Source organism: Sebastes umbrosus, chromosome 5, assembly GCF_015220745.1.
Source record: "Sebastes umbrosus isolate fSebUmb1 chromosome 5, fSebUmb1.pri, whole genome shotgun sequence".
In the NCBI taxonomy this organism is placed as follows: Eukaryota; Metazoa; Chordata; class Actinopteri; order Perciformes; family Sebastidae; genus Sebastes; species Sebastes umbrosus.
The window spans coordinates 25757110-25784311 of NC_051273.1; the positions used below are offsets into that span (position 1 = coordinate 25757110).

Consider the following 27202-nt stretch of genomic DNA (forward strand, 5'->3'; position numbering starts at 1 on the left):
CCATGGGAAAAAGTTGAATCATAAGGACATAAGGATTCTAAGGACTTTTACTTTAGAAAATATCTAAATTAATATAGTAAAAATGTTTGATTTACAGCATGTATGTAGTCAGAGATGTCCTGAAGTCAAATATATCAGTCAACCTTATTTCCATAGATATATTTTGTATATACAGTTCCCTTTGTTAACACATTATTTTGAAAACCGGACGTGGTCACACGTGTCTACTTCCTCTAACTTCTCCAAGGTGGTCTCTAGCTCTCCCGTCAGCTCCGTTCTCTTTATACATCCATGGTCAGCTCCATCGGGCTGTTTCAATGCATTTAACATAAATGTCAGTATATGGGTGCTCTACAGTTGTAGCATCGGCCCATTTGACCACGGAGACGAGAGTAACGGCCGGCTCGACCGCCACGTTACCGCGATACGAGAACGTTTCTTGTCCGTGTCAGAGTTAGCATGCAGCTTTAGCCGTGACGTCTAGCTCTGCTTTTCCTGTCAATGTGTGAAACCCAAAGTGTTTCCATCCTTTACTGGATGTGTAGTGTTTACCACGCTGGATTTAACATGTGAGGGTGCAGGTCGTATCCACGCAGACCCTCCGACGTTTTCTACTTTCTTTCTACTACTAGTTTCTTTGTTTTGGTTGACGCATATGGAGCGGATATGACATCACATTACTCAGACTACAACAATAAAAGTGGTATATTCCTTCTACCTCTGCACAGACTCAAATGAAGCAAATATATCGATCGATGGCATTAAAAAATTGATTTAAAAATCGTAAAATAATTTTTTTTCCCCCACTCCTAACACATGAGTAGAGTTAATAATGATTTCCTACCAACCACAGTATGAATTTCACATTTTATATTAATACCTGTGATGATTCAGTCTGAAACGTTTGCTTGGCACACTGACACTGAGGTCTGCTCTCCTGTAATGCATCACTGGACAATGTCTGTTGGTGGACAACATGATGGACATTTGCCAATGTCTGCCTACCCTCCCCCTTGGTTAAAATTCCTCAGTAAGGAAAGTATTCTTCATTGCTTCCGGTCAGAGCTGCGACTGTCATCTGCAGCTGTCTGCTGTCCAGAATATTCCAGTGACCTCTGACCTCTGATCCTGCTCCACGATTAACAGGGCTCCGTCATCAGCTTTATTGAGCAGGATTCCTGCATGTATCATCTTGAGTCAACTCAGTCAAGACATTTGTGGCTGAATGGATTTATAACCATGTAGCAGAACATTTAAACTAAGCCCCATGTCAAATGTGGGATGCTAATATTTCCTTTTTTTCCCCAGATGGAAACACTCAAACAAATACATGCAATTTAGTAGAATTTTTACATCTAGTGTAGCTTTTTCTAGATCATAAACATACAGATATGAAGTCATTCTGAACAACAATTAAGTGTCATTGTCATTTAATATCATGAAGTTGATGGAGAGAAAATGTTGCTACTACCTTAGCTTAGCCTTCTGCTGACTGTAATTAGCCTTTGCGGCTGCTGCACCACAGCGGTGAGCTCACTGTTCATGCAGAACAATAAACTATTAAAGAGATGGAGAGAAAACGTTGTTAATAGACTAAACTCATAGAGGGATGGAGAGATAACTAGAGACGATAAAGGAAAAGTCAGAGGATCACTAAAGTCAGTAGGATTCATCCTCTTGGGACCATAAATATCAGCACAAAATGTTAAATCAACCCATCCCATAGTTGTTGGGATATTTCTGTCTGGAGCGACCGACAAAACAGACAAACAGACCGTTAAACCAACATTGCCATCCATACAGCCCATGCTGCTAGCATGGCTAAAAATATTGATCAAATACATATTCAAGTGCAGCTTATTGCTATCAGACAGAATATTTGTTTCTCTGTTAAAAGGTGCAATGTGTAAGATATGGCCACATGTTTCAAAGAAATAGTGGGTGGCATTTCACATCTATATTGGATCCATACAACCTAAATTTACAGTCATTTATATAATAAAAGACAAAAAGCAAACTATTAACTAACAGCAAGGCAAGAATACGTAAAATTGGACCAAACAGCTAAAACTCAGACAGACGGTCAAAATAACACCGCTATCTTATAATCTTCACATGTGGCATCGCGCATATAGTTTACGTTAGCAATCTGTGTCTGGTCCGTGTACGCTTTCATAGTTTGTTTATTGGATTAAATCCAAATCCAATTCCAAGAGGCAGAAACGAGAAAAGCGACTAGATATTTTCGTTTCGCCCTCCCTGCCACCATGAGACTACTTCGCTGGGAGCTGAATAGCATTTACCTTGCACGGCGGCTGGATTCTCGCGATGTCAGTAGATCACGCAAGAATCGCAGGATGACATATCCCATTAAAATCCATCTCGTCAGGCTTCAAGTAATGCGTTTGTGTCCGGGCAAGCCAGATCACGGACCAATCAGCGTCCTGTGAGGAGCTACTGGCAGCTAGGGGCGTGGCTTAGGTGTGTGAGACGACACGGAGAGGCGACTGTTCGTTCTAAACGACAATGGCGGCTCCTGAAGAGGTTAGCGTGGATGCTGCAATAGCATCAGTTACTGGAGAGTATTTCTGGAGACGATGTTTTTGCTTTCCGAATGGCTTTGGATGAACCAGCTGTCAATCAAACTCTTGCCAGTCACCTGCCAAGTATTTTTTGAAAGTACCTGCTATTTTCTTAACATTTCCCAATGACAGCTTCTCAGATGGTTCTGTGTAACAAACCAGGTGTCGGGTCAGGTTAAGTTAGCACGCTCATTTCAGTAGAAATATCTGCAACACGATACATAGACGTCTTTGACATAACGTCAACACTTTAACTTCTTCACATCCTGTTGATAATGTTAGATTTTTTTAATGTTTTGAACTACAATTCTGGCCACATCTCACACAATGCACCTTTAAAAGAGAACTAATGTGTTTGAGTGCCTAAACGGTAGATAATCGAGTGGAGTCACGTACATTTTTGTGTTAAATTGTTCCCGGTTTAATGATGGGAATATTTTGTTGGGCAGGAACATGACGCATTCAGTGGTACCAATATTGGTACAATTGCATACCTGGAGGGCAGGTAAATGACGCAGCATGTGGTAAAATGGAAAATTACAGTAATAAGTTAAGGGCTGTGGTGGGAATAAATATTTTGCAGCTTTAGTGAGGTTGTTGCTTTTAGACCTTTCACTGAGCCTTGCAGCGTTGCATTCATTGTTAGAGTCAGCGTGCGTGGGAAAGAGGTAACACAATATGCTTTCCATCTTAGTGTTTGCATGAATTAGGATAATAAAACCAACATCGCTTGCTATAGAGTTTGGATAGTTTCAGCTGACCTCTATTGTAGTTTGTAATTAGGGATAAAGACAGCCTTGATGCCGCTCTTTTTGTCCAGTTGCACTTGGGTTGACATCTGTGGTCCATAACCTAGAAACTGACCGCTGAGCAAAACTAAAGACAAACACATCTCAGGAAGTATACATCAAGTCATTCCTTTACATCCCATATTGATTGTTGATTGGCTCGTGGGTGTGTTTTTTACAAGCTCCTACATCCTGTCAAGGTCGTTTTTGTGTCCTCCTTTCATTTTCTCTGTGCTCTGGCCTCTGCTCGTTTGGGTTTGTGGTGAAACTGAGCCTGGCTTCATAAAATTTTCCATCAACAGCAGCAAATAACAACAGGGTCAGATGAGGAGAGCGTGGCCCTCTCAGCACGCACACTATGGAGGCCGGGGCAACGGGCTCTGGTTTGGCCTGGCCCGTGGTATGCTCTTCTTCTTCTTCTGTATGTGAGTAGGTTAATGACGGGAGCACCATGAAACCGAGATCATCCTTCCGTTATTATCCGAGGCATCATCTGGCATCGATTGTCGTAACCGAGATGTGTGCAATTGCTTTCTCACATGCTATCTGTATTCAGAGAGGTGGTGACAGGCTGGTTGATTGTAATGGTGGTTTGTTTAGTCACCATGTTGGCAGAAGAGGTGAGGTGTTACTCAGTCTGAAGACTTTTTGGCATGCATATTCTGAATAGCTGTGTTTCATAATGGTATTGTGTTAAGAGGAAATGGGTGGTAAAGCTACTTTCTGCCAAGAAATTTGTACCTTCGCTCAGTTTTCTCAGAGCACGGACTGCCTGCTATTCTAACACACCCTGCTTCCCGTCCAAGTGAAACTATTGATGGTCGAGTTCCTTCTACGCCGGCTGGACTTTATGTGACTCAACAAATTCCCCCACCCTCACTGGAGACAACACTGTACGCTGTTTAGATCTCAAACCATGTTCAGCACATTCCACAGAAATAGAGAGGGGATTGAATAAACATTACCGTCTGTCTCTAAATGAGTTTACTCAGTAATTATACATAATGGAGGAACATTAAGGTTGATTAATAAGGGGGTTTATTGTTGTGCTTGTTGGGAATGGTTTGAGCTTCTTAGTGTATGCTCAGTCAACCCTCGAGAGGAGCACAAGCTGATGAGTCCTGTGTTTCATCAAGTTGTGCCCAAACAAATGTACAATTTCCATTCCTTTACTCCTCCTGAGCAGATGGCCTGGGTTTTAAATGCTGCAAGGAGAGCCTGGTTTGTCCTATAACCAGCATGGAAAACTACTCAAGACATTTAATTAAGACACAACTCATAAGACTTCTGATGAATGCCTGGATTACAACGCTATTTCTGCATTTTTGTTCACATATGTTGCCGCATGGAAATGCCATATTTGTATTTCCTGGGATCTGGGCAGATTCAGGCCACCCTAAATAAATGTAATTGTAAAATATTTAATTAAATTACAGTAACTAATCAAAATATTGGTGATTACAAAGGGGTTACATAAGAATATTTTATTCAAAGCTTATTCTGTTGTGACTGTTGAAAAAGCTGTCAACATCGAAATGCTCGATGTCAAACCGGAGGAAACATCTATTTTTATTGTTTAATATATTTGTTAGAAAAGTGATTAAATGTAATAAATAGGGCTGTCAAAGTTAACGCCATAGTAACACACAAAATCGATACGCCACTAATTTCTTGAACACATTAATGCAACTTGTGATTTAAAGCTAGAGTAAAGATACTGGTATCATATGAAGCTAGAAAAACCCAAGGAATCCATTGGTACCAACCGTGTCATACTAACTTGTCGCGAAGGAGGCTAAATAACACTCCAAACTAAAGACGATTAATCGCGATTAAATATTTGTATCGATTGACAGCCCTAGTAATAAGTTACATTACTTTTATGAAGTAATTAAAATAGTTATATTACTTATTACATTTTAACAAGGTAACTAGTAATCTGTTACCTATTTCATTTCAAAAGAAACCTTGTCTTATTTCAGTGTAGTTTTGTTACATAATTTATGTACTTAAATAACGCATGTTACGTAACAAACTGACTTAGTTTACGTGACAAACGTACTTATTTTAACCCAACCACGATCTTTTCCTAAACCTAACCAAGTAGTTTTGTTGCACAAGTAAACATACATTGGAAGTTCATTTTTAAAAGACGAGCGGAAACTGTACATTTCCTGTGACCACAGAAGTTAATTTTTAAAACGCTATGCATGTAACGAGCGGAAACTGACCCGCCGTCCCTGACACGTCCAAAACTGAAGCTACAGTTTACCTAGAGCTTCATAGTTTGAAGCGTAGGGGCACTGAATAAACGTCAGTATTTGAGTTTGAGTTGGAAGTGAGAATGTATTGATGGAAAACATATCCCCTTCACTATAGTTACATACACTTAAAACACACACTTACAGTCCCTCCAACAGCTGTAACATCCCCGATCACAAAAACAATAGTCATTTGTTCAATGATGTCATGTCACAATAAGCTCTTTTCTGTATGTGTTTGATTTTATGGTGTCCAAATGATTTTCCTACATTAAAGAAGATTTGTATTGTTCTGTCCACATCAAACACAGAGCATATGGCTGCAAAGTCCCGAGTGGACCATTTTGATTAATACAATGACTGAGTTAAAAAGAAATAAGTGAGGTTTGACCAACAAAAGAAACCTGACTTTCCCAAGTAAATCACCAGCAGACATGGCAGCCGCCCAAACGAGTTGTTTCCCCTTTTCTCAGCCTGACTATAATCTGGAAAAATGGATTTCAAAACCGCACTGACATATTGGTTTGCTCAAACAATCAGAATTTTTTTTTTTTACTCTCAATTGCCAGCTGCTCTCAGTTTTGTACCAAAGAATTTGGCTGGTGTCATAAAACAAAGTCACGTCCCACAAGAAGCAGCCAGCCTCTCTGTGTCTGGACCATGTGTTTGATAGCTGCCTGGGGTGGGGGGGTTTGAAGTGTGGCAGATGACTCTTGGCCTCCGTTGCCTCAAGGGCCGACACACCAGCGGATAAGGTCTCCCTACTCGTGCCATGAACAACTCTTCATTAGGCTCATGTCATGATCCGTTTCCTATCATTTAACACACCGGCATCTGGCTGCACGATAGCGCCAGACAAGTTTCCGTTGTTTCACTTCATCGAGCGATAAGACAGAGGAACTAGTAGTCTATTGTGCGGGGGGTTTGGTGTTAAAACAGAGAAACTGAGTGACAAGGCTCGGCGCTGCTCCACCTGTCACTGCTGCTGATGAATTGCTCAGTGTGATCCGTCTCCACAATGACAGAGCAGATCATTTTTCCTGTTTGACCCGGGTTGACTCATGCTCATTCACCTCCTGTTCCCGTACTTGCCATTCACACATTCACTTTCCCCGTCTCAGTCTCCCACACCCACTCTGTCAGGTGTGAATCCTCCGGTATGAAGTGTTGTCTGAATATTTCTGGGTGATGGATTGCTTTCTGGAACAAGAGTTAGCCTGCTGTTGTGAGTGTATAAAATCAAGTAATGGCTCTGCAGCAGGATGTTGGGAATTTTTTATACAGCCCTCCAAGATAGCCGGAATGTCCTCAGGTCGGGCTCCTGGACAGACAGAGCAGCTGTTCTTCCTGCATTTAGGGAATTCCTGCCCCTCCCCCTGTCAATGCAGAGGTCGGGAGGTGAACAAGACGTACACATGCCAGCTCTTTTAATAGGGTGCTGATAGGCTGTACAGCGTGTATTGTGTCAACCTACAGATGCACCGATTGCAATTTTCTCGGCCGATTCTCATTTCATTTTCTAAAAGTCTGACCTGCTGATTCTGATTTTCTTTCTAAAGGATTTTACACACTGGGGCGTATTTTTCGTGCAATTAATTTGCACGTCAATATATTTTTTTTCGAACTGTTGTTTTTGTATGAGTACTTTCACACAGAACGTGAACATTACGTACATTTTTTCAGAGCAAGGATGATTTTCTGAGCTTTTTGCACAGCGATTCAAGGTATCAACTAACCACGTTGTGCTGAACGAACATATTCAATACGTACACTATAATGTATAACAACACGGAGGCTCCATAGTCTGAACCAAGATGGCAAACTTTACTACTCCTTTCAACCTTGAAAAAAGCAGAACAGACTAGATCCACCCCTTCCGTTCTTACATTTCACAATAAAAGCCCTAGACATTTTCACTGCATAACTGTTCACACAACTCGGTCTCACGGGAAGGCGTATAAATACCACAACATCACACGGACAATCCGCGTGTCATGAGTCAACATTTTACCCTTTTTGCGCGTCATTTCTACGCCACGCAAACAACTTACTAAAATAAGTACGTAAACGTAAGTAAAACACGTACGGAAACATCGTAACACAACTATAGAAGTCACCTCACAAACCCTAATAAAAAACAAAATACCGGTTAACAACGGTCTTGAACAACGGTCACCTGGTTAAAAGTCTGGTGTTTGTTGGGCCCATCCACCTCCCCGCCCACCATAAGTGGTCTTTCTCGCTTTTTATACTATGTCACTAATTCTTCCCGTAGCATTTATACGCAGATGCGTTTACATTGTAGTCAGTACAGGATACATAGCGTACAAATGACACGCGATTATCAAGAAAGGCGTACTTATTGCATGCTAAACGCCTTGCCTTACCTTGGTAAAAGATCATGTTTTGGGTTAAAATAAGTATGTTACTTCTGGTTTCACATGGGACACAAACAGCGGCCTCCTGGGTGAAGGTCTCGTGTTTGACTCGTAATTGACAGTTTCGTTGTATGGGAATGTAAATGTCAGACCAGGCTGAGTGTGTCCGTGGAGTGTGGGTATCTTGATTTGATGTGTCATAATGCACTTTAAAAAAGAAGATAGGACATTAGCACTGATGAAAGCAACAAATCATGACATTTGAGGCCAGCACCGTGTGGTGTGACCCCCCGTTGTCTGATCATGCACTTGATGTGGTAACATGGTGCTGAGGGGTCTACTTTAATCATAACCCTGTGAAGAGAGATGAGACAGATGAAGCCAGACTCTCTCATCCCTCCTGGGTCCCGAACCGGGGGAACAAAGCCGGTGCTTGCAGACCCCAGGGAGGTGGTACGAGGCCCAGGCGCCTGCCCAGACACACAGGCCTCTGATTGGAAGGATGGAAAGGGTGTATCTGCTTCCCGTAACGCGCCGTCTCGCCGCTGCCTCAGGGTGGCTGACGTTTTGCAGATATGTAATCTCAGACAAGCCCAGAGGGTGTGTGTGAGTGTGTGAATGACTAGTTATTGATGTTATTTAGATTGGCAGGCCTAAGGTGTAGTTAAGTTAAAGTATTTGTCAAGAAGAGTTACGGCCTGTGCTTGTCTTATAGGATTTTATTGAAAGGAGACTCCTGGCACGTAATGCACCTTTTTACCTTTATTGAAATATTCATTTCTTTTGGCAAGAAGTGTAATATGTTTTCAGCCACAAGGCAATGGTGAAATATTATGACTCATTTTTAAGAAACCTTTCTTTGTAAAACTCTTGGTCCACAAGTTAACCATAAATTCTATATTCTGTTAAAAGACTTATTGTTATATCTGGTAATGGTGGCCAAAACTACCCAGATTGGAAATAACTTAAGTCATCATTTTCTTTGAAGCACTGTCTAGACAGTGTAATGCTAAAAGTCACAATGAATCGATGTCACAGTAGTACACTGTGAGCGTAAAAAAATGAGTTTAAAATGTTTTTTATGAGTCTAAAAGTTTGTTTTTCTACTCTGGACAATGCTAGTTGGTTACAGGTGGGACTACGTCCAGTTTTCAAAATAAGGTGTTAAAGAGAACTGTATATACAAAATACATCTATAGAAATAAGATTGATGGGATTATATTCACCAGAAGTTTAAAACATTACATGTCCCTTATAAATTAAAAATAAAATACCACTAATGTGTGAGGGAAATGTCTTTATTCTTTGATTTTTGGGTTGCTGGAAAAAATGTAATAAATAATTCCTAACAATGACTGATATATTTTCCAAACTAAAAGTCATTAGAAGTGTATGATTCAACTTTTTCCTATGGCCTAGTGTTAAAAAAGTTAATAAAAATCGCAATAAATCGTAATATAGAATCGCAATACTTGTAGAATCCCAATACTTAAAAATCCCAATATATATCAAATCGGCACCCAAGTATCGTGATAGTATTGAATCGGGAGAAAGGTGTATCGTACAAGCCCTAATAGAGAGTACAGTGCTAAATGTCACAATGAATTGAATGCATAGTAGTACACTGTGAGAGTAAAAAATAAGTTTTAAATTGTTTTTACGCGTTTAAATGTCAGTTTATGCCATATTTATTAAATCATGATAGTGGAGCACCAGTACAGACTACAAAGGGATGATTTTGGTGTGTCACTCTTCTTGAAACATCCAACTGTTGGCTTTCCAGGTGCTCTGATTGGTTAAAGTAAAGTTGTGATTCACCTCCTCCACCAGGTGGTTCTGTGAAGGACGCGAGCTGCACAACTCTCCTGACATACAGATCTGGAGGGATGGTGACCTGCACACACTGGTGATCGCTGAAGCCTTTGAGGACGACACGGGACGTTACACCTGCGTAGCTTCCAACAGCATCGGAGCGGACAATACCTCTGCTGAGGTTTACATCGAAGGTCAGATATTTTCATATCAGGAAATTATGATATTTTTATTTTTTAGGCATTTGTATATTTATACTGTACCTATGAGAGGACTGGAAGTCTTTGCTGATGAAGAAGTAATATCCTTTTTATACAGGATTTATGACAAATATAGTCATATATTTTGCATACATTTAGCAGAACAATTTCCCTAGGAATCTGTTGTTGAACTCTTTATTATTATCACTTTTACTGTTGAGGAGGATGGCCTGCATCACAAGGGAATCCCTGCTTTTGTTTTTGTCCCACTGCAGGAGCTTCGTCATCAGACTCAGAAGGAGAAGGAGCTGTGTCAAAGTCCAGATCAGGAACCATGCCTCAGTACGTGTGTTTTCAGCATGACCCCCTTGTGACCCAGCGACCCAATGAACCTTGAACCCCTGAGCAGGTTAACTGATCCCTGCAGCAGCTAATCAGGTTTGCTGCCTTTAACTGGGCCCATAAAAAGGCCCCTTAAAGAGCCGTAGCCCTGACCCAGTACGCAGCCTAAATAATGAGATAAAGAGGGTTAATATGGTAAAAAATCACCCTGTCAGGATTGTCCCCTGTACTTATTGTCAATTGTTAAACATTTGACCCTTTTCCTGCTTTCACTCTCTTCTTTTTCTTTTCATCCTTTACTCTTGAAACATTTTCTTCTCACATGAAAAGATAATGTTATCCTGTTGGGCCACAGACCAAAGTGCACATCATTTTTTTTGCAGATCCAGATGTGGATGCAGGAACTTTTACTTTTAAAAAGCTTTAAAGCCACTAATTGCGATTTTTAGGTTGTAGTGTGCTCAGTTTTAAAGCTTGAGATACTGAGTATCATATGAAACTAGAAAATCTAATGAATTCCGTATTGAGCATCTTCAACATTACAAAATAAAGTTTAAATAAGATTTTTTTTGCTATTTTTTTAATACAGAACTTGATTGACTGGCAAAAATCTGGCACACGTACTGTATATATTTATTTTCATGTTGATTCGGATCAAGAAGCATGTTCAAAATTTAAGTTTACTTAAGTTTTTCATTTGGAGGATTGTGCACGCTAACAGTACTCGCTCTGAGTGCTTTCTACTTCTCTAAATGTTTTTGATTATTATCTGTTGTATAAATCTGCCTCCATCTGGATGACTTCCTGATTCCCTTTCTGTTTACACACTGAAGCCAAGATCACTGATATCATCTTAATTGCTGGGGAGACAATTTTCTTTGATTCAAGTTTCATATTTTAACTAAAAGCATATCCAGTTGAGAAATGCCTCCTTTCTTCTTGGGAAAGATTTCTTGTGCGTGTGTGGGTGCTGATTTATTCTTTGTTAATTTTTAGAATTCAGAAGAAGACTACGTCAATGTCCCTGACGATACGCTCATCGTCACCCAAAACCTCCGACGTCCTTCCTCGTTGCTCCACCCTGGTCCAGTCCCTGTCTCAGCCCCCACAGCGGGTAAGCAGCTACAGCACACAGGACAGTAGATCCACTCAACTCAACATGTCATTGAATTACCGCCTCATGGTTATTTGCCTCCGCAAACCAGTCAAACTGCAGTTTACATCCATGTCTGTCCAAAACGTCATCACTTCATCATTTTATCCTGTTAGGCATTTGTGTGAAATTGTCATAATTTGCATAGGAATCCTTGAGTTATGGCCAAAAACGTTTGTGCCAAATTTGTGTTCAAGTGTCGAATGGTACATCCGTACAACCCAAAAACATAATGCCTCCGGCCACAGTTGTCACCGGGTGGAGGCATAAAAATGCTCTTCAATGACATTAGCAGCAGCCTTTCTGAACGGACTCTACTTGAAACCACTGAAAGTACATTTTTATCATCTTCTAGATGCAGAGCCCAGTGTCGTCACTGTATGTTGGCGAGGTGTCGAGTCCTCCTATATTCACCAAGGTAAGTCTGCATTCACAATATACTACACATATGTTGCTTGGGTTGCCAGTTAGGTCAGCGCCTAACAATAATTCGTCAGGTTTGTGAGTCAATATCTTTAGAAATTATTCAACCCAGTGTTTCCCCCTAGAATATGACCGCCTCTCCTGAAAAATTACCGTGATACTGGTCATACCGCCCAGCACTAGTTGAGGTCAGGGCTCTGTGCAGGCCAGTTAAATCCTTTGGGGAACCCATTTCATCATGGATTTATTTTTGTGCACAGAGACATGAAACAGAAGGGATCCTCCTAAAGTGTTGCCACAAAGTTTGTAGCATACCATCTTCTAAAATATGTTGTATGCTGTGGCATCAAGATTTCCCTTAATTGGAACAAAGGGACCTAACCCAAACTATGAAAAACGGCCACAGATACATACATACTTATATACAGTACATCATGCATGCAATACATGCACGCATACAGTACATACATAACCTGATACACATGTACTCGGTCTTCTTGCCTTCCCATAATAACAGTATGCAGCGCTGTGGCTTTCAGCAGTGGGGGTCAGATAAAACACAAGCTCCAGAACAACCCATTTCCAGCTCAGACTCTTCAACACTCTCCCAGCTCCCCTCTGCCTCAGGCTGTGGGTGTTGTCATGGCGGGACGGAGACAGGCTGAGGCAGAGCTTCTAACGGCCCTGCCAAACCCACACGGGTCAGGTCTCTTTCACTCTCGCTCAGCCAGTCAGGCCCTAAATCATTTTCCACTTCATTACAAAAAGACATTCGTTTTTCTTCACCTCCAACCCCCACCTCCGTTAAAAACTGTAATCATCTGAGTGATAGGATGTTCGCCTCTAGTGAAGTCAGCGCTGTGATGTCACCCCAACAACACACCCACACACATACACTGTCAGATCCATGATGTACATTCCTCCCATGGTCTTCCCAAAATATACCCATGCCAAAGACACACAGTCACAAAGAGAAAGGGGATTGGGCTCACGGGCACATTTATTTACACCGACACTGAGTGCCTCTTGTCGATGGACATACCGGTCAAGCGAATTTTAAGCAAAGTTTCCATCAACTGGTTTGGAACAAATAAACACAGCTACGCCCGCAAACTGGGGAAACTGGGGAAACTCTCACGAGATTGTTAAGGTTGGGCATTGACCTCGAATGGTTAAGGTCAGGATAGGTTGTTGGGCAACGAGTCACAAGAGAGTTATTGCAAGTTTTTGCAGATCTCAGATCAGATTCCAGGCGTTTCCATATCCAATTTAGTGCATACATTTTTTCGATAAAGGCAAAAATCACCTCAAGCGAGCGTAAAAAAAGTTTTATCAAATTAGGCCGTTTCCATACAGCTTTTCTAATGTGATACTTCAAAAAGTGAATAAAAATATATGAATGGAAACACGGCTTAAGTCACTCTGGCCTAGGCTTGGGCGATATGACGAGAATTATCGTTCAACGCGATATTGGTTGGCCACGATAATGGTCCTCACGTGTCCATGTGTGTCTAAAGGTGCCGGCGAATGAAGCCATGAAGCCGGCCAAGCTAAAGCGACATCTGATTACAAAGCACCCGGAATATCAGGGCAAAACAAAGTGGTTTTAACATGATTCAAATTGAATACAAATAGTTCCAATGATATCCAAGAGTAAAAATGGTAGGAATCATTATGCTTCATTGGTGTTACGATTATGAGGGGTACCTGGACAATGTTCTCTTTAAGGGGTCCCCGGCCCCAAAAAAGTTTGAGAACCCCTGCTGTAGTGAAACAGAGTGACTGTTTATAGGCGTTAGTGTCCACTGGCCTCTCTCTTCCTCAAATGGTGTTTCTTGACAGTGCGTCATCTTCAACAATCTCTGTCTCCATCTGTCCCATGCTGTCATTCTGAGGCAGATTTATCCTTTTCATTACCGGATTCAGTCTCTTCTCATTTCCTCACCATTCTTCACTCACTCGCTCCTTTTTCTCATTATCTCTCTCTCTTACTTTATCCCTCCTCTGTGCAGCTGCTGCAGGACGCCCAGGCGTCCGAGGGCCAGGTGGTGGTTTTGGAGTGCAGGGTCCGTGGAAGCCCTCCTCCGCAGGTCAGATGGTACCGCCATGGAGAGGAGATCCTGGACTCCCCCGATTTTCGTATTCTCCAGAAAAGTGAGACATTCTTCTTCATCATCTTCGGTCATGAAGCCCTTTGTGCAACAGCTCAGTATATGCTGATAACCAAAATTATCTCCTTGTTTTCTCTTCCTTCCTGCCTATAATTTCCTGTGATTCAGAGCCTCGATCTGCAGCTGAGCCAGGTATGCCATCTCCCGGGTCTATCGAAATATGTCTGCTTTCATGTTCCCAACCGCAGTCTGTGGTTAAACTTAGTAATGGATTATTAGATGTGTCTGAAGACTTAAATTGAGATTGATGGTTTCATTATCAGCTGCAGCTTTTCACTTGGTTATGACTACAGCAAATCCCAACTTAATAAGTCTGCGTCTCACAGGACACTCATATCACATCTACACTACAGTCAGAGGGAGTCCCTGGGAAAGTCTGAGAAACCCCACCGCCGACACATAAACACAAAATCACAGATAAACAGTGACACACGCGCTAGTTTATGTCAGACATTTCACACCTGTGTGACTCAGGGGGTCACTTCAGGTGTTACTTTCAGACTGTGAGTCACTCAGACGTCCCTGAACATCTGTGCTTTAGTGTTTCTGTCTGTTCTTCATGAGTAGTTACATCTACGCTTGTTCGACTTTACTCTCTGCTCTCTGTGTGTCTGACTATAAATAGTGACTCACCAGTCTAGATGACATGTCCGTCATCAGTCTACCATGCACATAACTTGTCTTTCACTATTATATCTCATTACAAACAAATCAAGTGTCAACATGTCACTTCACTCCACACCTGTGCAGATCACTGTCCAATGACTACGTTTACATGCACACTAATATTCCACTATTAATCCGAATATGACAACATTGTGAATCTGATACGGGTCATGTAAACAACAGAGTTAGACCTTATTCTGAATGGAGCATTTTCAGATTAAGATATGTGGGATATGATGATATTATTCAGGTTTTAGGAGCATTCTTTGCACATGTATACAGCACATTCAGAATATACGCATCAATTGAGGTTTTTACGGCAGTTTGTGACACACAGCCTCTTGCCTGTTTACGGCCAGCTCTGTGCGTTGAACACAAACCAACTAGCCGACAGTTTGCAGAGATGCATGCCCAAGCCGAAAGACTTGGATATCAACAGGTTTTTGGATATGAGCAAATATCGCAACGCCGACCTTTTCAAGAAGGTGGTTGAAGGAGCTAAAAAGCTTAGTATGAATACTGTCTTTTTTGGAATAAGGGCAAAAAGCTGAATATTTTGTACATGTAAACATCGTCAATGTCAGGTCTTTTAACACATATAAATCTAACTTTTAGGATGATAAACAGTTTGGTCATTGAAGGTGTACTGACGGTGGTTGTCTTTTTTTAGAGGAGATCTGCACCCTGGTGATAGCCGAGGCCTTTCCAGAGGACGGAGGTCTGTTCTGCTGCACAGCGTCCAACCCGTATGGCTCCGTTAACAGCTCAGCCCAACTCACCGTCACTGCAGGTGCGTGCAACACAAGCAGAAAGAGATGCTTAGCTTGTTGTGACCAGACAGCATCTGGGCATCAACAAGAATTACAGCTGAATGTTGAAGCCAATGTGAGTGCCTTAAGATTAGGGTCGGGTACCAAAGCCTGTTGCCAATATGGTTCCTATACCACCGATATCTACCGGATTTCGATGCCATATGCGCACCAGTTTCCAGATCACCATTTACAAGGTTTCAACTCAAATACAAAATAATAACTTTTTTCAGCCTATCAAAACATTATGCAAGTCTTCAAAACTTAGTTTCAATCTTATAAAACCATTTTAATTTGATTTCAATCTTTCAAACCCTGAGTTTCTTTCAAAGATTTTTTTTTTTTCAATTTCGAATTATGGCATCATTTTCATCTCATTAATCCCTACCATTTTTTAAGCAAAACTGATCACCGGTATATTGTCCAAAATGCTTCCAATGTAAGAACAGATCTCCTTTTAAAAAGGCAGATTGTAAGATGAAACAAAAATGAAATGCAAACTTTCGAATATAACCGGCAAATCAGGGCTCGGTTACACTAACCTCTGATACTCTAGTAATTCCCTGGAGGTCGTGCTGTTTGAAGTCAGTTATTCAATTTATATTGAGTGTCTCAACCAGATGACCATCTTTTGTCGTGTTTATTATAGTGTGATCTGCATGTGAGAGGGGTGAGAGGTGTGAGATGATGAGCAGCACTTTGTGAGGACAGCAGGCCACAAATATTTCTGTGTGTATGCTCACAGACAGAACTGTGTTTGTACTGTACAGGACTCACCGCACAATTAAAGGAAAGGCTGAATAAACAGGAATTGCATCAGCCTGACTGGACCCAGCTGCTACTTTAGATCAGCTGTGATACAGTCGTGTGTTTCTAATCACTGAGTTATGCGGTGGCCAGAAGACAAACTAAACATTAAAGTCCAACATTTCTTTTGTTTGTTTCCTTCGGCAGCTGAGGATTCATCCAGTAACGGTGTGTCTGGTGATAGCTCAGGGTTTGAGGATGTGGCGGCCTTCCCCCCTCCTCCGCCACCCACAGAAATCAGCCTCTTGGAGCTGCCACCCAAGATGCCGCCTCAACCCGGCGCTTTCCTGATCAAGGAGCTCGAGATCTGGCCCGGTGTGTCGTCCCTGCCTCCAGTACAGATGGGCTCAGAGGTGGAGGATAAGGGGAAAGGGTCTATACAGAATGGCCGACCCCCAAATCCACCATCACCACCAAGCCTGCCTAAAGCAACCACACCACCACCCCCACCTCCTCCTCCACCTCCGCCACAGTCTGACCCTACGACAGATGTCACAGCCCAAAGTCCAGCCCAGGTGGCACCAGACTCCCCTCCATCGCCAGGCAAGCTGTCTCCATCCCCAGGGAAGGACGGCCCACCGCTGCCGACCAAGCCTAAGCCGAAGCTGTGAGTACCCGTCGCATCCACTTGTGTCTGTGCCCAGAGGGCAGGCCAGTCACCAGGGAGGGCTGGCGGGGAGGGAGACAGGCCTGTCTGAGGTCTGCTGGAAATGATAGTGTCTCAGCTTTGTGAAAGGGTTAACGGGGGGAATCCCGAGCCCTTTTTTTTTTTTTTTTTTAGAACAAAAGCATTCCCCTGCCTTTATGTTGGTGTCAATGTGGCATCGTGTTAGCCAGGGCGAGTCCGCTCGCTGCTTTCTGTCTGTGGCTGTAAACAGATCTGTGTGGCTTTTGCTGGATGGCTCCTATTGTTTCTGTCTGACCTCGGACGGCATGCCCAGCCCAGGACAGAGCCATTGTGTTTTTGTATTCCGAGCACCTTTCTGTGGGCTCTATAGGGATCAGGTAGGATGTCACTGTTATTAGAGAGAGAATTGAATGGCTTTGTTTTCAATGGTCCTGTGGTTTGAGATGTCTGCCGTGGACAAGCCTCTTGTGTGCATGGATTTTTTATCTCACTTGCTGATGCATTTCTTTTTTATTAAAAAAATACCGTAGACAAGAAATAATTATAGAGAGAGAGAGAAGGGATTCAAGGTCCACATCCAGATTGAACCAGAGAGGTTGTGATTACATGGCTAGCATCTTTATCCTCTTGGCTACGAGAGTGCCTCGCTGATGCATTTCTGATGATGAATGACACCAGACCATACGCAAACTCCTTGACGGAGGTAATTGTTTGTTACGTACGTAAGTTAAGTCGTCAACGTAAATAAGTCAACTGCTGACTTTTGGTTTCACCCCCCCTCCACCCTACATGGGATTCCTCGCTCTTTACTCGCTCTACGTCACCTGAATTCTAGAGTAAATTACTACACACCTGTGGTTAAACCATATACAGTCTGCGGGTTAAAACACTCGTGCATGCGACTAAGAGCAACAACCGCCGTGTGTGTAGTGTAGTCCCCCGCCTCCCATTTCGTTCACTGGCAAGGAGCTGCACATGTGGTTGCTCAGGCGCACCACATGCTACTAAAACAAAACACATCGGTGGTGTTGAACTTGAGACGGATAGTCGGCAGGAGGAGAGCTAGTTAACGTTAGCTGTTAGCAGCCAGCGGGCAGCACAGTCCTGCTTGGCGGAGCTAACGCTGACGGAGGTTCCAAGGATTTACGTTATGATGTGTTCAAGCTTTACTCAATAAAAATGAGTACTGGGCGAAGGTAAATTATAACGTTATCATGATGTATTCAAATTAGGGCTGTCAATCGATTCAAATATTTAATCGTGATTAATCACATGATTGTCCATAGTTAAACATGATTCATTTTTTATCTGTTTAAAATGTACCTTAAAGGGAGATTTGTCAAGTATTTAATACTCTTATCAGCATGGGAGTGGACAATTATGGTTGCTTTATGCAAATGTATGTATATATTTATTATTGGAAATCAATTAACAACACAAAACAATGACAGATATTGTCCAGAAACCCTCACAGGTACTGCATTTAGCATAAAACATATGCTCAAATCATAACATGGCAAACTGCAGCCCAACAGGCAACAACAGCTGTCAGTGTGTCAGTGTACAGCCTCACAGAGCCGCTAGTGTGGTTGTAGACTCTTTGCTCTTTTTTATTTTTCACTCGCAACATTTACTTAGATGGGGAGGTTTTTGTAGATGTTTTTAATATTACTTTCACAGTATTGAACAATGCGAGCACTAGTACATCCCATCAAAAGCAGATGGATAACAGTGTTGCTGTGCGCGTTACGACCGGCTGCATTTAGACTAGAGTTTGGTTACAGTGCAGTAAAGCTTGGTTCTTGCATTGCGCAGGCTATTTCCACTGCATGTACTGCTGATGGATGCTACAGTATTGCTTATCTGTTGACGTAAATGTCGTGACTTTTTAATTCTGTGCTTCCAGAGCTGAGAGTATAGAGGAGGAGACAGAAAATTACAGGTAAATATTTGTCTGTGAGGGTGATGCTCTGGATGTGATTTGAGTGGCGCCACATGTAGCCTCATTAATCAAATGATCACAGAAGCAAACACAGACACAACAGTAGGAATTATGTTGAGGTTTCTGAATCATTTAGTGTAAATTAGTTTACATTATTACACTGCGGGATGATAAATCAGAGGCAGCGGTTGGACAAGGACTGAGTAGAATCAGCTGATTAGGGCTGCACCTAACGATTATTTTTCCGATTAGTTTTGCATCAGTGTGGGGCAAGGGAAATAACTGAAATGATTTACAGACTGCGACGTTAAGCCATTTTCTCACTCATACATGGCCGTTAAAGTAAACAGAAAATATAAAACGTCCCAATAACAACGTTAGATGAAGCATGGCGTAACGTTATGTTACCATAACAGCAGCGGCGCACAAATAACTTTAAACATGGGGGCGACGAAGGAACATTTAGAAAATCAATTTTAAGTAAATACTACTAACAGAAACACATTGATATATCTTTTGGGTGTGTGCAAAAACATAGCTACTGAGAATGATCTTAGGGATGCGACAAAAAGATGGAAAATAAACTGACTTTTATCTCTAGATCAGACTTCAATTACTGAGGCAGTAAAAAGCTGCTTCTCTCAGTTTATCCACAATAACAACATGAATACACTGCTACAAATCAGCTCCTAACTGTGAAGCAATTAGAAAGCATACGCCATCCCTCTCCCCTTTAAATTCAGTAATTACACAGTAAAAACAGCAGCCGTGCCATTAACCAAAGGTCGCGTTTCTGCCAGACTGCACTTTGTTTCCTCCGGTATCATGTAGGAACAGACAATGACCACTCACAACCTAAAACCCCCGAGCAGCTTATCAATGAGTTCATCATATCCTGTTTGTCATGTGGCTCATCCCGTACAGACTGATATATATACTGTTTCTTCTCCATGAGCCACACGCTGCTATGAAACATTAACAGCCTTTGAAATTGCTCCTAGTTTGTTACTTTAATTGTTTGTTTTTTTTACAGTTCTTTTTAATAAGCACTTTCTAAGAAACCACTTTGTTGAAATGCTATAAATTCAATAGACAGAGTGGAAACTATGACCCTTGTGTCGTGTATTTTTAGAATAAGGCAATATTGTGAATAGGCTACTTGTTTTACTGAATTTACACAAAGGCAGTGGGGATCAGTATGGATGGGATTTTATTATCTGAGTGAGCGGTTCATCTTAAGGTACGAGTGTCTAGACTTTAATAATTATTGAGAATTATTTCTAAAGTAGTGCTGTCAACCGGTTAAAATGTTTAATCGAATTTCAAATTAATTGCACATTTTTATCTGTTTAAAATGTACTTTAAAGGGAGATTTGTCAAGTATTTAATACTCTTATCAACATGGGAGTGGGCAAATATGCTGCTTTATGCAAATGTATGTATATTTATTATTGGAAATCAGTTAACAACACAAAGCAATGACAGATATAGTCCAGAAACCCTCACATGTACTGCATTTAGCATAAAACAATATGCTCAAATCATAACATGGTAAACTGCAGCCCAACAGGCAACAACAGCTGTCAGTGTGTCAGTGTGCTGACTTGACTATGACTTGCCCCCAAACTGCATGTGATTATCATAAAGTGGGCATGTCTGTAAAGGGGAGACTCGTGTGACCCATAGAACCCATTTATATTCACATATCTTGAGGTCAGAGGTCAAGGGACCTCTTTGAAAATGGCCATGACGGTTTAGCGTAAGTTTGGAGCGTTATTGAGCCTCCTTCGCGACAAGCTAGAATGACATGATTGGTACCGATGGATTCTTTAGGTTTTGTAGTTTCATACGATGCCAGGTTGAGCCCGCCACAACCTAAAAATCGCAAGTTGCGTTAATGCGTTAAACAAATTAGTGCCGTTAAAACAAATCTGCATTAACGCGTTATTATCATGTTAACTTTGACAGCCCTATTCTAAAGTTTTCTGGATTTCTGTACATATAAGCTTTTACTCCCAAGGAAATGTTACTCATATGCAGATATCCCCAAAAATGATACCGTGTTTTCACAGCACCCGTCATTATTTATAAAGGGACAAGCTGCATTAAATAACATCACAATCTTAACACCGGTGTTTATAGCTATTGGAGAGACGTGTTCATGTTCTCAAATCTAGAATAAATCACTCTAAATCATAGGAATAACAGCCTGGAAGCCTGTGTACGGGATGATTTTTGCTTCAATAACACTGAGCTGATGAGATGGAGGAAGTCGTTGTGTGACTTGGCAGACAGGAGGGTCTGCAGGAGGCCTGAGCTGTGAAAACAGACCTGCTGTTTTTCTGCTCTGAAGGTAGAGCGTGCGGAGTTGGTAGGTATTTGGGTTTGATGCCCGGCGTTGATGTCAGACGTCAGGATAAGAATCAAAGGAAATTCTCAGGGGAGAGGCTCAGATTGGCCAGTTGGATCTGAACCAACCCACAGGTTTGGAGAGAAAGCAGAGTTTTACCACATGGTAGAGAATAGATAGATTGTAAATTGGCAGCAACGTCTCATTTTATGTTCCTCTGGAATGCAGCTTTTTTTCACAGCATTTTGTTACGTAATTCTACACATAGAAACAAATAATATTTAGTTACTTGCTATAGTTGGCATTGATGTGTTATTTTTAGACTACTGTAAGCAGGATAAAATTAACAAGTGACACCGTGTACAGCCAGTGTTTTTATTACCCTCTCATAAACTACTCTGAGGATTAAGTGTAAAGCAAACATATTGTGCTAAAGTTACCTCAGATGTGTTATGTATGGCAACTAAGCGTTATCTTGGGATTGAGGCCTATATGGTTGTGTGAGGTTGGAGATAAACTTGGCTTCCTGCAGAACGCTCTGAATAAAGACAGACAGGATTTAAGAATTTGTAATTTTCTATCGATTAATCTATCAACTATTTTACAGATTAATCGATTACTCAAAACGATAAATTTTCCTCCAATAACTCTAATTGACCATTTAATTTAAGTTCATTTTATTATGACAAACGTTAACTCATTGTATAATGCAGCACAATACAAAATGCAAACAAAAGGTTTACATATTAACCCTTTGAACTCTGCAATAGAAATGGACGGTCAGTGCCTGCATTGGTATTTTTGCTTATTGTGATGTTATTTTTCGGAGTATCTTCAAATGCTTCAAATCCATAAAATCTGTACAACCTAAGCTAAAAGGTTATGTAAGCCAATAAACCATAATAACTGCCAACAGTATTGAAAATGGGTCATAAAAGTCGGACAGATTTTTTCATAAAATGTTACTAAATAAACACAAGAAACATCCAAAAGGATTTCTAAATGTAGAAACATGAACAGTGGCCATTACTGGAAAAATTCCGGAGCCTACGCATGTTGCCACCATGTTTTGTACGGCACGTAATATAACGTAAAGACGTCTTCACGAGCGTACAACGTGATGACGCGAAAGACAGAAGTTTTCCGCTGGAAAAAGAATAAATGCTCTAGCTACAGTATTATGGTTTGTATTTTAGATCAGTTTAAACAGGATCAGGCAAACAACGATCTTCTGGAGTCAGTTTTTAAAGGGTTACAGTGCAAAACTATAGGTTGATATGTGCCATTGGGATGTGCTACTTACTTACTCGGTTCTGCACATTCAAAAAATACCCCAGATATCTTAAATAAAGAAATTATAATAAGAGTATCAAAATATGCTCCCCATATTCTTACAGTACACTGACTCCTCAATTTAAGCTTGGACCGGGTGACCGCCGGCAAAAGTCTGCAGACTTTGCTTGTGTGTTCTAGTCGGGTGAGCGGGAGTAGGTTTGCCACTGTGTTGCGGCATGGCGGGAGACAGGGTGGCGTTCATATGCATGAACTGCCCACTCTGCAGTGACGCAGAGTCGGTTGAAAATCGGCAGGAAGTTTCACTTCAAACTCTCATTTAATGTAATTTCTAAGATAGCAGGCAGTTGACTTTATAGCTTTATGCATGTATTTAGCAGCTACATGGATAAAAGATTAAAATATTGATGTCAACTCATCTTCAGCGTCGACATCATCAATTACACCGGCTAATCACGGCAGCCCTAATATTATGAGACAAGCTATATTTCAGCTGGATGAGACTTTGTATCTTAACGTAAGGTCATTGCTATATTGGACAGAGTTATGGTCTCTCCTGATTCAACAACACAACTCCCCCTCTGTTCAGGGCACTCCAGAGTTCGACTGTACACACGTGACCATCTGTAAAACCACATCATGATAGACTGATACCACCTGGAGCTTGTAAATCAGTGTCGGTGTGTGTGTGTGTGTTAATGAATGATGTGTCAGTGCTGCTGGTGTCCAGTGTCAGCTCTCCTATATTGATAAAGGTACATGTTTGCCTAGTGTGACATTTCACAAGGACGTTTTGCGTCTCTTACATTCATTTTGGTGTAATGACATATCCTTGCTAGTACAAGAGGTGCATGTGGTTGTTTATATCTACATTTTTGTATGGTAGCTTTGCTGATGAGATAATGCTTTCCTCGTGTTGCTAAGCTACTGATATACCTCCAGGTTGAAGGAAAAGTCTACATGAGGCAGTGAAACATTAAGGCATGATATTGAGCAATCATTTCAAGAAACCACGTCACTGAGACTGAAAAACAAGACAAGACAAAGGAAGAGACAGTCATACGTGTCAACGCAGCGAAGGTGTGACCACAATGATATTGACCGTGATAATAGGGGCAAAGCATTATATTACAGGGGGGGATAATGTCTGGGTGGGCGTCAAACACACCAAGCACACGTAGCAGAGGCAACAATTATCCTGGAACCGCTCCACAACTTAATCTCTCTTTCATAAGACCAGGAATCAACTTTGACAGTTGAAATTGTTCTCTAGCACGGATTTCATTCCACAAAGTGCTTTTTATGTGAACTCTCACTAGCAATGTGTCAGTGGATTTTTCTTTTTACTACGCAGCTGTACAGTATGTTCATTTTTACTCAGTATTGTGAGATTACAGATGATGAAAAACAGGCACACATCGGCACTCAACAGGACGTCAATTTAGCCTTTTCTCACTACACTGCTGAGGGTCTAGAATGATTCAGGTTCAAGTTTTTTGCCGTTGATTTGTAAAAGAGATGCTGTAATGATTACTTACTGATTAAGTGGGTAATCTAAGTAGGTCAGTAGCATAAAGCCAGATGTGAAAAAAGAGAAAGACATAAATTGTTTGTGTAACGGTGTGTTGTAATTTCCAACATCCCCAACACTCACTATATTATACTGTGTTCAGACCAAGAGCTGAGCGAATCTTCGGCTCGCTTTAATCGCGTGAGTTGGACAGTCGGTATCATTTGTGTTCATTTACGCTAGACGCGCCGGAGACAACGTTATAGATCAGAGGTTACTGTCATTTTTAGCATGACCTATTAGACACGTACACAAGGGCTGGGAGTTATTGCTGTAATCATTATTATGAATACTTTTCTGATATATATATATAATATAAAATAATCTAATTAACTGTGTTCCATTGTTATGCGTTGTCAGATGAAGATCATGTTTTAAGTACGATTGTTTTGAATGATTAATTTGGACAGAAGAATTGTGTAAAACGATAACATGATATGCCCCGGTTGCCCTGCCGTAACTCACACAAACACACATAGTCCCCAAACACACAGGAGCTTAGAACAACCGCGTATAAGTGACGCCATGTGTGTCGCTTTAATGTTTCCATGCTCTGCATACTGACACGCTGCAGTGATAAAGATGAGGAATGGTCTAATAATCCCCTTTAATGTGGCCTGTATTGCATGCAGCTTGACCTTATACCTTTCAATCCCTGTCCGCTGACATAATTGCCATACCGCTGAGATTAAATGATTTCTGCAGTAGCTCCAAACCTCTTTAACCCCAGTGAGGCTGTTGTTAAGGCAACAGCATACAAACTGAAGGCAACAAACAGCTCTCTGCCAGCAGCCCTCATCAGTCTCCCACTGTCACACTCACTCACACAACTTCAGCTAGTTTTTACAGTGTGAAGACGCAGCAGGTGACTGGTTAATGCTGTCTGTCCCTCTGTATTTCTTTAACATAAGGATATTCGTAGGATTTTTCAGGCTTTTTGTATTGAATGTAAAGCAGGATCTATATTCTTTCAGTGTTGCGTAGCCGAGCGAGGAGCTCTGGCTGCCAGGATCGGTCGCATATCTGCGCTGTGACTCAGAGCTTCCTCTCAGCGGTGTGTTTGTGTTTACGAGGTGCAAGTCATGAACTCTCTAATGAAGTATTAACAATCACTTTCTTGTCGAGGTGTTGCTTGTGGTTTTATGGAAAGCGGGGAAACATGCATGTTAAAGAACCACATATGGTGCTGGATACACACTGAGAACTCGTGGGTTCATCATCATCAAACGTCTAATTAAAAATATAAGTGTGGATCAGTTCCCTAGTGGATACCTTTTTTTTTTTTTGATTACCAGAGAATGGAAAAAAAAACAGAAAGTTAGTTGTCATCAGGGAGGAAGTGAGATTGTGGCAACAGAATAAAAAAGCAAAATGAAGTCAGCGGAGAGACACAAGGGAGCAGGAAAAGCAGATAATTTCACATCAACCTCCAGAGTGAGAGATGGGCAGTCCTTAAAAGGACATGGGAGACACAGGATTGGCTGAGACGCCAGACCAGCTAACCACTGGATTGGTCCGTCGGGCTAGAATGACCTGCATGGAATGGAGAAACTTTCCAAATAAGGAAGAGAGTTGTCGGAGCTGACCTTCATCACACAGAGAGGAGGCAGTAGGAGAGAAAGAGGGGAAAGGGAGCGTTGAGGGAAGGAAATAAGGATTTGGCTGAACCCTCAAGAATAACTCAGATATTTACTGAAGCTTATGATTCAAAAAACACTACAGGCATCATACGTAAACTATACCAGGGTTTCACCTCAATGAATAACAAGTCAACCAACTAGGAAACCAACATAGTATGATGCCTTCTGAAACTCGTGAGCTCATGTTTACAACGTGGGAAGTCATGTACATGATGTGCTTGGCGTTCAAGAAGTTATGATGCCTTCAAATCAGGTCGTGTTTACCGTGTTTATGAGTTGGGCTTATATGAACGCTCCCCTCATGTCGTATTCAAAGGCATGATGACAGAGGAAGAAGATGAGGTCAGTGGGAATATCAACATTTCCCTCAGACATATTATAAAATTACGAAGTAAAACAATATACGATTAAAATTACTATATAGTCACATATTATGCACCGAAAAATGAACTTCCATGGCCGCCACCATTTCTGACAACGTCAACAAACACGTCACAACTCGTGACCTCTGAGCTTTCAGAAACTTATGAGGTCGTGAATACCACAAGAGGGGGGGCATTCATATGGACTCTTCTGGTGAACACGGTAAACACGACCCCATTTGAAGGCAGCAGTAATACCAGAGGAAATGTGGCTTCATGTTATGGCAGTCTACTTCCACTAACTACTTGTTTTGGAGAAATTTCTGCTGGAAAAATTTGGCCCATTTCTTTTTTGACCCCCAACCAGAAATCCAAATTTAGAGTGGATTGGTTTCAGCAAACCATGCACATAGTTTTTGGGGTTTCTCTATATGTTTAGCCTTTTTAGTCTCAGAGATTCTGAACTATCTTTTACCTTTTTGTACCTAGGAAATGTTCCTAAAGGTCTCAGTAAAAGCGACACATACCTTTTGAAGATTATTATGGCTGCTAGTTGGAAAACTATTACAAAATGCTGGCTCACCTCCCTCCATTGCCCTTCTTACCAACAAAGGAAGGGGGATAAATACTGGGAAAAATGGGATAGTTATAACCATCAAGACTCCTTTTTTTTTGTGCCTTAATTCTTTTATGTTTATTTTGAACTGTACCTGTGCCTCTCTTTTCATTTACTTATTTTTTCAATGTTTGATTATTATTGATTATACTGTGTGTCCCAGTCCTCACGTGTTCTATGCTCATAAAAACAAGACGTTGAGGGGAGCGAGGGACCAGGGTGTATATATGCTTGGGGAGTTGACAGCATGGAAACTAACAGGCCTCAGTGATCCGCTCATAGAAAGCAGACTGTGTTTCCCAGGAAAGAACACCCTGGTATGTTAAACACTGAGAAACACACAGATAAATACACACACGCACGCTCAGAGGATCACATTGTTTCCGGATGAGGTCGATCAACCTCTGAT

At 41.4% G+C, this 27202-nt stretch overlaps 1 protein-coding gene across 9 annotated transcripts in view; it reads left to right on the forward strand.

Moving 5' to 3' along the window:
* The window catches only part of palld (palladin, cytoskeletal associated protein), a 72027-nt gene that overhangs the window by 20387 nt on the left and 24438 nt on the right, over nt 1-27202 (forward strand). For 7 of the 9 annotated variants that reach the window (XM_037769237.1, XM_037769241.1, XM_037769238.1 and 4 more), the window contains 9 exons: nt 9840-10015; nt 10297-10363; nt 11360-11477; nt 11872-11934; nt 13952-14093; nt 14219-14242; nt 15447-15566; nt 16540-16999; nt 18927-18962. In XM_037769237.1, the coding sequence (XP_037625165.1) occupies nt 9840-10015; nt 10297-10363; nt 11360-11477; nt 11872-11934; nt 13952-14093; nt 14219-14242; nt 15447-15566; nt 16540-16999; nt 18927-18962 (1206 nt within the window). The remainder of the gene's footprint in view (nt 1-9839; nt 10016-10296; nt 10364-11359; nt 11478-11871; nt 11935-13951; nt 14094-14218; nt 14243-15446; nt 15567-16539; nt 17000-18926; nt 18963-27202) is intronic. The other 2 variants (XM_037769239.1, XM_037769240.1) reach the window with 2 other exon arrangements.